Below are 12,549 nucleotides of genomic sequence, written 5' to 3' on the forward strand. Positions count from 1 at the left end.
CCCCCCCACCCCTTCAGCAGGACAAGGTCCCCGTAGACCTGTACCAAGTCAGGGAGCTGGTAAAGAAGCTGGATGACAAGAGAGGCGGGGTGAACTTCAGGTCAGTCCGCCCCCACCCCATCTCCAACCTCCCCCCGAAGCAGCGCTCCCCGGGGGCTCCCACGGGCTGCCCTCTGCCTCAGCTTCCCCTCAGCCATGGGCTGCTGGCTGCGGGGCCAGACTCTGGGGACACAGTGGGGTGACCCAGGGGAGCACGTGGCTAGGCCCCGGTGCGGTGAGAGGGGTCTGCAGGTCCCCGGGGAGCCCAGAGGGGAGGACGGCAGGGCCGGGAGCCACACTGGGAAGCCACGGGCCACTCAGCTCCGCGGGGGGGGGGGGGGGGGGGGGGGGGGGGGGACGTGAGCTCCGCCCCTTAAAGAGACAGGCAAGCGCCGGGGTAACCGTCCCTAGGGAGCCCTTGCCGCGGCCTCTCACAGGGCCCAATAGCCACTGTCCTCGCCTGCACACGGCGACGGACACTGAGCTTTGGAGGAGGGCAGCACAGAAGCTCAGTGCGCCCACAGAACAGGGCACCTGGTCTGTGTGGTTCCGGAAGCTGCTCCACCGAGCTGCACCTCCTCGCCGAGGCCTATGGGTTGGGCCCCCATCTGGCCCTGCGGCTTTGTGTCTTGCAGTGTCCTTAGGGAGCTCTGTCCGAGGGCTCCCCTCTGACCCTGCCCCACGAGCCTTCCCCGGGTACCTCTGTCCTGTGCCCCGATCAGCGTGCGTGCGTGTGATAGAGGGGTTTAAACGTGGGCTCCGAGGCTAGACCACCCGAGTCCCAAGCCCAGCTCCACTCCTGGGCAAGTTACCCAATCTCCCTGGGCTTCAGTTTCCCCATCTGTACTATGAAGCTAATAGTCCCCATGGCAGCAGAGTTTTTGAGGACTAAGTGGGTGAACGCCTGTAAAACATTTAGAACATTACCTGGCATGTGGTAGGCTCAGAGGACACATGTTTTCTTATATATTATTTTACCCTCACAAACACACAGGTTCTTATTTATCATAAATAGAAGCATGTTATCACGTTCCTCTGAACTTGCTTTGCCTTCCAGGATGTCTTGGCAATCTTTCCATGTCTGTACATTTAGATCCATCTCCATCTTTTTTAAATGCCATGTGCTATAGCACAGAAGTCTCATTATTGAGTCTCATTTTTATGGACGTTTAAGTTATTTCCATTGTTTTGCTACTACAAATAATACTGTAACCGGCATCCTTTTGTATACGGTGTTTGCACGCATGAGTCTCTCTAACAAGGGCTCAGTGGAGCGAATCCTGTGCGATCGCTGGGCCAAAAGGTATGCATATTCTAAATTTCAGTCTACTGCCAAACGCTTGCCAACAATGTAAACCAGCTCACTGCCCCGTCCCCCAAGCCGGCACGAAAACTTACCCGTGTTCAACCTTCTGCCACCATGAGGGGTGGGTTGACAAATGGTCTCGCTTGGATTTGAGCCTGCCTAACATTCCCGCCAGTCAGCCACGAGGCTTCACCGACACCCAGTGTTATCCCCTTACCTTTCAAACCAGTTTCTTGAAAACGGCGAAGCCATAGCAACAAGTCTGGTCTGGAAAGAAGTCCTGGCGACAGTGAAGTCCTGGCAAGTCAGATGGTGGCAGGGAGGAGGCGGCGATCTGTCTGAAATCTCCGTAGACAAACATCAAGGCCAGACTGTGAGCGAGCCAATAAAGTCTGGCTGGGTCTTGACGCCTCTGGGCTGCTGGTGGTGTGCCCTTCCCCGGGGCAGCACCTCCTGGTTTTAGTGGCCAGCAAGGGGGCACATCCTCGGCAGCCTTGGTGGGAGCCGGGGGAAGACAAATTGGGAATGCAACGGGGTTGCTAGGCTGCAAGAGAAAAGCGGGGAGTGGAAGGGGGGAGATCAGTACACAAAAGCGGTCATCATAGTAAATGTAAACTGTGTCCAGGAGAGAGATTTCTGAGATGCTGGAGGCAGTGGCTGAGGGAACAGATGCTCAGGAAACGAGAACAGGGACCTTTAGAAGCAAATGCTGAGGGGCCACGTGGACAGAGCCCAGGATGGGAGACAGAGATGTGGCAGGTGGTCGCAGCCCAGGACTACCTAGCCACCTGATCTTGAAGCTTTGTGCTTCCAGCTGAAAAGTAGGACAGCTGAACTAAAGGCTTCCCAATCTGTTCTGGGGAATCTACTATTCTGCATTTCTTTTTAAAATTCTTTGGGAGCCAGGGAGATAAGAGTTGCTTAGCATAACAGCAGGGAGGGTCAAGAACAGCATGCGCTGCCCAGGTAAGGGGGGTGGGCACCTTGAAGGGTTCTGATCAACCTTGACAGTTGTCTTTGTGGGTCAACAAGGGAAGGGACTGAAGCGCGCATCTCTGTAGCACTTCAGAGTGCCTGGCACAAAGTAGATGCTCAATAAATACCTTTGGCATCAACAAATACATTCACCTGGCAATTGTTTTGGGCAAATGGTGGAGAACTAGGAAAATTTGGAGGTAACCAAGAACCAACACTTTTGAGCACCAGTGGAGTGCTGGACCGGCATCTAGGCATCCTGTTACCACCCTGGGTTTCACTTTGTTTCACCAGGGGGTGGATCTGACACCGAGGCCCCTCTGCACATGGGGCAGAATCATTATTCGAAATAATTTATGCCCCCTCCCCACAGTGCATTTCCCCCTTTCCTTTCCTTAATTGAGGTCTTAGCCTGAAGTTGAATTTCCATTGATTTGGTGGTATAGGAGCTCAGAGTCAAAATTAGGATAATAAAAGAAAATAAAGAAATGCAATAAGGGATTTGAAGGCTGAAGCTCACATCTACCATACTCACCAGGGTATGTAGATGTCTTTTGCTCTGACTCCACAAATAAATCGAATCCCCTTGAAGTCAGCCTATGTCTTTTAAGTTTATTATAATCTATAAATTTCCCCATCAAGTCTCCTGCCCATACTGAGCATCCAATAACTGCTGGTATATGGGTGGAACCCTGAGGATTATGAAGCCACAAAGTATCAGAATTTGTGGACTGTAGGCCATGGATCCATAAAAACAGCAAAGTTTTCTCAAGATGCTTTTAATCCATCTCTTGCATAAAAATGAAAAGGCAGCAATCTTCTGATCAAATGTTATTTTTTGTTTGGGTAGGTTTGGGGAAATTATGGAGATATAAGGAAGCTAAAATCCACCCCTACCACCACCCCCGACCATCTGGGCCATCCCTTGCTACTGCCACCCCCAAGTGGGTGAAGGATTGCCAAGCCAAAAAAACCTGCCTTGTAACAGCCCGGGAGCCTTCCCAAAGTTGGAGTAATTCCTACAAGTGGCCACTAGGTGTCAGGGCAGCTCCAAAAGTCCGGGTGAGCACATCTCCAGACTTTACAGACTGGTTTGCAGCTTTTGCCTTGCACTTTCTGTGAGCTCCCAAACTTCTGCCCCCTCAAGAGCCCGACGTGAAATCTGAGCCCTGAAGGGTCCAGCAGCCTGACACTTGGGCAAACCTCTCCAAGGCTCAGTGTCCTCATGGTGAACTGAGGTTTCTAACAGCTACATTTGCACCCTTTGGGGAAGAAAATCAGGGGCTGGTAAAAACCATAAACATTCAGTCCCTCCCCCAGTCAGCCCACCCTGGAGCTGGGCAAGACCGCAGGAGGAGACAGTGCTTCATTTGGGGGCGGGGGGGCGGACTGCACAAGGAACTCATCCTCTGACAATTGGCTTGGCAAGTTGGGAGGCTGGCGGGCAGGAGGACCCAGGTGGGAGCGGCAAGCCCAAGGCGGGGCTAGACAAGCTTGCAGGGCTGGTGGGTGGAAATGGCCCAAAGACCCTGGCCTGGCCCTGGAGGGGGTCAGACTGCAGCCCCGGGAAACAGCACCCTGGGAGTGCCCCTCCTTCCATGCCCTAACTCGGTTAGCTTTCTTTGTGCGCTTTTTGCTCCTCCCAGAAACCCTGTACAGGAGGTCTGTTCTTGACCCCATTTTACAGGTGGGGAAATGAAGGCATGGAGAAGTTAAGCATCTCACTCAAGGTTTCTTGCTAGTAAGTGGCGAGGCTGAGATTCAGACCCTAACAATACAGCTCTGGCTCCCTGGGGTCTTAACCACTATACTTCCCGCCCCTCGGTGGCTTCCAAGTGGCAGCTTCAGATCAAGACAGGGAAGTTGGTGGGCACTTACTCTGTTTATACTTTTTCTGCAACAAAGTGAGGAATAACTAAATTCATAAGCAGGCATGAGCTCCAGGCCAGGCTGGACTAGCCAATGGGAGGGATGGTAATGTTGTATTGCAGCTGATTTCTCAAGGTCAGGTTAATAGGCTCTCCCTGTCCCCTGCATTGCTCAGGAATTGCACCAGGGGAGGTAGGATGGGAGAACAGAAGGAAGCGTCTGGAAAGTTCTCTGTGCCAGCATCACAGATTCTGGCATGTGACATTTCTGGGTTTGAAATTCTGCCTGGCTTTACCACTTGCCAGCTCTGTAACTTTGAGCAAGTCATTCAACCTCTCTGAATCTCAATTTCCTCATCTGTAAACAGAAACAATGATATCCTCCGCCCCACAGGATTGCTGTGAAGATTTAATGAACTCATGCATGTGAAACACTGAGCCCAAGACCTAGCACACAGTAAGTGCTTCTTATAAGGACAACCTCAGTACAGTGGGCGTTCCTTTCCGGGGGGGGGGGGGGGGATGAGAGGGGCCCTAGGTCCCACAGGCACAAGAGCGCCCCAAACCAAGCAGCCTCCTTTGAAATATCCAAGTACCGGGCCTCTGAAACACCATGAAAGCATTCTAATCTCAGGCTTTGGTTTAAGACTTGCATAAAAATCAAAAGGATTTGTCCAGAGTCTGTTTTTTTTTGAAAGATTTTATTTATTTGTGAGAGAGAGAGTACAAGCCGGAGGAGGGGCAGAGGGAGAGGGAGAAGCAGGCTCCCCGCTGTGTGTGGAGCCTGCCACAGGGCTCGATCCCAGGACCCTGAGACCTGAGCTGAAGTCAGATGCTTAACAGACTGAGCCCCCCAGGCGCCCCTATCCAGAATCTTAAGAATTGGAGGGATGTGGGAGGGAGCAGTGGCACTGTGTGGACAGTGGGGGGGACACAGTAGACATCTAGCATTTTTAGACATCTCGCTGCTGAGGTCTGAACCCCTCTTCCTGGGCTGAGAATGCCTCGCCTTGGGGGAGGGGCAGCTGAGACTTGCCGCTGGGACGCTGGAGCATGCCTACACCTGACCCCGACTCCCTGCGCTAGATTCAGGAGCAGGCGCCCCAAAGCACCGAGGGCCACAGCAAATGCTCCCTAAGAGCCGAAGCCCTGCAGCCGGACGAGCCCCCGCAGCGGGGGCGATGCTGCTGGGGACCCTGGAGGACACAGAGCCGGCAGGTCAGCAGTGTGAGCGGCAGCCTCGGCCGTAGTGACAGCTGCCGTGTCCTCGGGGGACCAGGCTGCCTCGCCAAGTGGGGGCTCGGGACTGGTTTTGTTTTGATGTGTTTTGTGTTCAACAAAATCAAACAATAATTGGCAAGGCAAGCTTGCATCCTAAACACTGGCTGCAGACCAATGGCCTTGAACCACAGGAAGGGAACATTTCACCTTCAGCAAGCAGCCGTCCTGGAGGGGGAGGGACACCAGGGGGCTGGGAGGCCCACCTTGAGGCTCAGTGGTTTGCCTTTTAAGGAGGGTTGGTGGTGTGGCCCTTGGAGGGCTACTTTGGCTGTTCGGCCCCCACCTTAGGGAGTCCGTGGGTGAACTGGAGTGGGGCTCGCTAGCCGGCTGCCGTGGTGGCCAGGATGGAGAGGACGGAACTCTCGTGTGTACAAGTGTTGCGGTATCATCAAGAACATACTGGGTCTTTCTCCCAGTTCCTGCTACCAACTTTAAAAAAACTCTTGGGGGGCACATGGGAGGCGCAGTGGGTTGAACATCCAACTCTTGGCTTTGGCTCAGGTTGTGATCTCAGGATCAGGATCGTGATCCAGCCCCGTGTTAGACTCTGCGCTCAGCACAGAATCCACTTGAGACTCCCTCTCCCTCTCCCTCTGCCCCTCCCTGCATCTCTCTCTCTAAAATAAATAAATAAATCTTTTTTTTTTTTTAAAGCCTTGGAATTTCCTGAGAGGCCGGAGTGTCCTTGTTATGCTAATGGAGCAACCCGGGGTGGGCCCCTAGATAGCTTCGGGATGCTGGTAGCCAGAACGACAACCAGGGAGTAGAGGTTGGGACTTGGAGCCAATGCGAGAGGGCTTTGAGATTGAGTTCAGTGACCCAGCCAGTATTCAATCATTCCTACCTAATGAAACTCCAGTGAAAACTCTGGACAGTGGGGCTCAGAGGAGCTTCCTGGGAGGGGAAGCTTTGCACTCCCTTTTAGATCTTGCCCTGCACACATCTTCATTTGCCTGCTGCTGAGCCAGAGCCTTTATGATAAAACTGTAATCATAAGTATAGCACTTCCAGTGAGTTCTGCGAGTTGTTCCAGTGAATTATCAAACCCGAGGGGGTCCTGGGACACCCCCACGTTGTAGCTGGTGGATCAGAAGTGCAGATATCCTGGGGAACCCCCTTGCACCTGGCATCTGAAATAGTCCGTAGGGGACTGAGCCTTTAACCTGTGGAGTCCAACACTCTGGTGGTGCTGCCCCAGCCCCAGGAGTGATGGAAATGGAAACTGTACATGAATGCATTATCACGTTTGAACTATAGAAACATAATGTGTGCGCTCAAATATGTCCATGACCAATGAGACGGTTCTGTGCCCAACAAGAGGGGCTTACCTGCGTATTAACCCCCAGATCCACCTGCTTTATTGCTTGCATCCTTAGGACTAAACTCACAGCCACTCCCGGCTTGTACCTCTCCTGGCTGTACCTCCGAGTTCCCAGCAGAGGGCGCTCCAACCTCACAAGTTCTCCCCCTCCGGAAAGCTTCAGCTCTCTAACGCGGGGGTTGGGGGAAAGAAAAAGAAAACAGGACCCCAGACTGGCTCCAGGAAGTCAAATTCAGATGCCCGAAAAGGGCAGCAGTGCACCTGGCTTCAGCGACACTGGTCACAGGAGAGGGGCGTGGGCCAGAACTCTCACCCTGCCTGGAGAGCAAGCTTCTCCACCCAGGGGCAGGTCCAGGTTCTGTGTGGGCTGAGCTGCAGGAGCTGGGGGACCTCTTTATAAAAATATACACTTACAAATACAAGTAAGTGGATGTTTATTTAGAAGGAGGAAAAAGTCACAACAAAAGGCACATTTTCTAGAAGCTCATAGTGGTCTGAACGTCAGATGGACCCTGGGCCTTGGTAGAGGGTCTCACTGAGCGAGGGTCCGTGCAGCTCCAGCCTCTTTGCTTCTTTAGGGGTGCAGGGGACTCCGCCTCTGCCTGCATCTCCCCCAGCAGCGACCAGCCTGCTTCCTGAGCCCATCCTGCCATGAAAACACGCTAGCAAGACACAGCTCAGGCCAGCCGCCTGTCTAGATCTCGGCTCCTTTCCCCCCACCACTGTCCTTGGAGTAGCCACTTGTAATCACACCATGACCATGTGCATGGCCGGCCGCTGTCCCTTCCCTCTCTGCCACACCCCGGAGGCTGCCACCTCTATCTATCTGCCTTTTGAGGAGCCAGGTGCTGCTTCTCCCTCCTTGAGTCCTGGCTTCCCTGTGGGTCCTCCATCCACCTGCCCTTATTTCAAGATTCTAGAACTCACAGCCCCCACAATGCCTTTCCTAAGGGCACTGTGATACAGGAAATAACCTTTTCTTAAGATTAATGGTGAATGCGGGCGCCTGGGTGGCTCAGTTGGTTAAGCGACTGCCTTCGGCTCAGGTCATGATCCTGGAGTCCCTGGATCGAGTCCCACATCGGGCTCCTTGCTCGGCAGGGAGTCTGCTTCTCCCTCTGACCCTCCCCCCTCTCATGTGCTCTCTCTCATTCTCTCTCTCTCAAATAAATAAATAAAAATCTTAAAAAAAAAAAAAAGATTAATGGTGAATGCAAGTCTGAGGGATGGGGGTGGGTAGGGAGAGCGATTACGTACTTCAGTTTATACTAAAGTGTGAGTGACTTCAGTTAAACTCAATAAACATTTATTAAGAGCTTCCCCTGTGTCCAGTGCTATTGTGGGTATGTTTGGGATACACCAGTGAGTAAAACAAAACCCATCTCTTACATGGAGTTTACACGCAATATAGACAATCAATAAGTGAGTCCTACAGTGTGTGAGAAGATATTAAGTGCTATGGGGGGTAAATGAGCTGGGGAAGGAGGTTCGGGAGGGTCATTGCTGGGGGGGGTGGACTGGGGGCGGTTACAATTTCAGGCAGGTAACAGGTGGCATTTGAGCAATGACTTGAAGAACATCGGGGGCGGGGAAGAGCTTTCCAGGCTGAGCAAAGACCCAAGACAGGAGCGTGCCTGTAGGACCCATGAGCGGGCCTGTGCAAAGGCAGCAGAGCGAGGGGAGGAGCCTGCTCGGGGGGCGGGGCGATGGGATGAGGTCAGAGGGAAGGGCCAGCCCACGTGGCATCCTGAAGGCCACTAGGTAGCACGCGGGGTCTGGGTGACGGGAGCCCTTGCAGGGTTTGGGGCAGCAGAGGGCACACTCAGACACCTTTTGAAAGGATGTTTGGGCCAAGCTGGGTTAAGCTTGACTTTAGGGACACAAAAGCGGAATCAGGAGAGTCACCAGTGGGGCCATTAAGATAATACCAGCAAAAGCTGAAGGGGGACGCTGTGGGGGAGATGCGGATGCCAGACCCTAGATGTACTTCAAGGTGGTGCCAACAAGGTTCCCCAAAAGGTAAGATATGGACTGTGCGAGAAAGCGATGACCCGAGGTTTGGGGCCCAAACACCTGGAAGAATAAAGTCCTCATCGCTGACACGGGAAAGCCTCTGATGGAGCAGATTTGGGTGTTGGGGATGGAGAGAAAGAAAATCAAGAATTTATTCAGGGGTGTTTATGAGATATTGCAGGGAGGAGTCACGCAGGGCTTCGGAATCCAAGAATGGGCTTTGGGGGAAGGATCAGGACTGAGGAGTATGCTTGGGAGTCCTGGGTATCAGAGAGATGGCTTGAGAGCAGCGGACGGCCCTGGTGGGCTTAGCATGGACAGAGAAGAGAGGGAGAACAGAACCGGCACAAGGCATTGCGGGGGGACACCCCAGCCAGGAGGAAGGGGGGACCCCACAGTGCAGGACCCAGAAGGCACTTGAGGAAAGCGGCCAAGCCCAAAAGACTCACCCCAAAGCCTCTCCCAACAACAGTGTGGGTGGGTGAGCAGGACGAGGAGAGCTCACGTGGGCTGAGGGCAAAAGCCAGCGGGGAAGAAAGGGACAGGAGAGTGTCCTAAATATCAAATCGCCTACCAGGGCCCCGCAAGAGTCTTAGCTCCGTGCTGTCACACCAGCAGCCAACGGAACTGTCGACTGTCTGTCAGGCTGGGAGGGGATCGGAGGCAGAAGTTGTAAACCTCACAGTCTCCAAGGCTACCATAGCTGCCCAGTAGCCTTCCCTCCCACTCTGTGCCCACATCTCCCGGAAAGTGGCCCCCGCCACAGCGACCATCATCAGTCACGTAGCAACGTCTGTACCATCTCAGAAGCATCCAGAGCAATGGGGAGAACTCCAGGTTTAAAGACCTGGGTTCAGACCTTTGTGCCACCATCCTCTGGCCATAAGATCATAACTTCTCTGAGCCTCAGTTTCCTTATCCGCAAGTGAGGGGCAAGTGCCTACTTCTCGGGACTGTGATGAGGAATAAGTACGATTAAATCAACAAGAGCGCATTTCAAACTCTAAAGCTGTATACAAATGTGAGGGAGTAGCCATCCGAGTTTGCTGGAAGCCTGACACGTGTGAGGAGGAGGAGGGGAAGGAGGCCCTTCACCTTCCTCAGCCAGGTAAGCCCTCCTTCACAGCTCAGTTCAGTCAGGGGAAACCTTCCCTGTCTCCTCAGCGTGGCTTAAAGAAGACTAGATCTGTGGTTCTCAGTGGGAGGAGGGGGTGATCCCACGTCCCCGAAAGGACCTTTGGCCATGTCTGGAGATGGTTTTTGGTTGTCAGAGCCTGGGGAAGGGTGCATCGAGTAGGTAGAGGCCAAGGATGCTGCCAAACATCTGTCATGTACACAGGAGCCCTGCTGTAGATGGAATGTTTGTGCCCCACCCCCAAATTCGTGTGTTTAAATCCTAACCCCCAAGGTGATGGCATTAGGAGATGGGCCTCTGGGGTGTGATTAGATCATGAGGTAGGGCCCTCATGCATGGGAATAAGGCCCTTCTAAAGGAAGCCCCAGAGAGCTCGCTCCCTTGCCCCTCCCCCACGTGAGGACAGAGAAGATGGCCATCTGCACACCAGGAAGCAGGTCGTCACACCGCAAATTTGCTGCCACCTTATCTTTCCAGCCTGCAGAACTGTGGAGAGATAAACCTCTGCTGCTTATATGCCACCCAGTCTACACTCTTCTTTGGTGGCAGCGTGAACAAACTGAGACTAAATGGAGCCGGGGACAGGTGCCCCTCCCTGTCTTCCAGGGAGCGCTGAGAATGCCCGGCCTGCGCTCTCCCAGCCTCCCTTGCAGCTAGCCACGCCCAGGTGACCCAGCTGGGCTTCGAGATATGAAGGGCAGGCCACTAGGGGCTTGTGGGAAAATCTTTCCTCCTTGATAAAAGGAACAGGCACAGGGAGAGCCTACCCTTGCTCTCTGCTTCTGGACATGATTGTGTGAGGATGCGGTATCCGTCACATGGACTGGAGGTGGCATCACCCAGAAATGCTGAGCATAGCAGGGCAGAAAGATGGGGACGAGCCTGACTTCAGAGACATCGCTAAGTTGCTAGGCAACCCAGCCTCACACCTGCCCTGCGAAGTGAGCCAGTAAATGTCTTTCTGCCCAGGCTTGTACCAAAGCATCCTAGGAGCCGCAGGCCACCCTCCCCACGCTTCCTGTCTGCACCATCACTGTGTGGCCACCGCCTGGTGACACATGGCCTTCCCCTACGGGACTGGGAGCCCCTCGAATCTGGGGCTCTGTTGCCATCTGTGATCTCCAGCCTTAGCAACATGCCTGGGACAGAGTAGGGGCTCAGAGATATTTGATGAATACATTTAAAGAATGGAGGACAGAGTGAGGGGCTCCCTGCTCTCAGCAGCCCAGCTGCTGGGTTTCCTGAGAGCTGCCCCAGCAGATACCCTGCACTCCAGCAGCCTGGCAGTGCCCGTGTGTGAACATGTCTGGGGCGGACGCCCACAAACGCCTCGGCTGACAGAAGTACTGGCCCAGAGGCTGTGGTTCCCGCACCGCTAGGAAAGCAGATATTCCCAATGCACGGGGAACGGAGCACTGAATTGCTCCACGGGGCCAGATTGGAAGCAGGCTATAAATGCAGGTGTTTCTTCTACAAAAGGCCTCCCTGTTGACACCCACCCTGCTACCCAGCCCCTACAGAGGTAGACTCCTGCAGCTACCAAACCCTTGCCCCACAGGGCTGGGGAGTCAAGAAGTCAGCCAGGACCCAACTGGCCCAGTGGGGTGCCCCCAGAAGGAGAGGTCTTCCTGAAACCTCAGCACTAAGGACCCCTGACTGGGAGTTGAGAGGGTGACAAGGCCTTTTCCTCCTCGTTCCAAGCTCCTTCCACGATGCCAAGCTCAGTCCTGCCCCCTTCGAGTCTGCTACAGGGACCCACTTTAGCCTGGCAGAAGTATGTCAGGGGAGTCTCCGGTGAGAAGAAGCTGGTACAGTCCAGTGGTTAGGGTCCCAGGCTTCGTGTCAGGCTGGCCTGTGCTGGAATGCTCGCTCAGCCGCCTCCCCCCTCCCTCCTTCCTCCCCTCATCATCTATGGCCATCCCGCTCTGTGCTGGGCACTGAGTGTGACACCAGGGCTAGTCTTCAGTGTGGCGACTGGCCAGACGTGAATTCAAACAGCAGCTCCGCTCACTGACATGGAGTTTAACCCCAATCAGGGAGGCGCACAGAAACCGACAGCCGCCCAAGCACGGCTGTGTTAAGGGCTGCCACCAAGGAAGGGTGTCCGGGGACGACGTGGCCACCGTGGGGACGGCAGCCAGTCGCTCAGCTCATCAGACTCTGTTATTGGAACAATAGGACCCACCTCCCGTGGCTTTTGTGAGAAGAAATGGGACACTGCCCATAGGCCACAAATGCCCCTCGCCAGGCCTTGACTAAGGGCTTCGCCACGGGAGGGGTGGTGGCCATTACCATCAGGAGGCTAACGGCGGGCCTGGAAGCGTGGGGATGAGGCTACCGAAGAAGAAGGGTCTTGCATGGGCTTGTGCCCCAGGGGCCTGCCAGGGCAGGGCAGCGCTGGTTTCTGTTCCTGTCAGGCCCTCCTTCCCTCTGGCCTGGCACTTCCATGCAGCTGGACGGGGAGGCTCCAGTCCCCGGGCAGGACCCACCTGCTCTCCCTGACCTCAGCTGAGCTTCGGCTGCTGAAGTCAAAACAAAATTCCCGAGTCAGGACACCCCTGGACCCAGGCCCCACCATTCCTCTGGCTCGGGGGACTCCACAGCCCCGAGG

The 12,549-nt window shown here is 54.4% G+C and overlaps 1 protein-coding gene across 1 annotated transcript in view; it reads left to right on the plus strand.

Annotated features, from left to right (window-relative positions):
* Positions 1-683, plus strand: part of LRRC74A (leucine rich repeat containing 74A) — a 45,062-nt gene extending 44,379 nt beyond the window's left edge. The window contains 2 exon segments of the mRNA XM_032404687.1: positions 18-100; positions 596-683. Coding sequence (XP_032260578.1) covers positions 18-100; positions 596-683 — 171 coding nt within the window.
* The last annotated feature ends 11,866 nt before the right edge of the window (positions 684-12,549 follow it).

The sequence above is a fragment of the Phoca vitulina genome, unplaced genomic scaffold (genome assembly GCF_004348235.1).
Source record: "Phoca vitulina isolate PV1807 unplaced genomic scaffold, GSC_HSeal_1.0 scaffold7, whole genome shotgun sequence".
Lineage (NCBI taxonomy): Eukaryota > Metazoa > Chordata > Mammalia > Carnivora > Phocidae > Phoca > Phoca vitulina.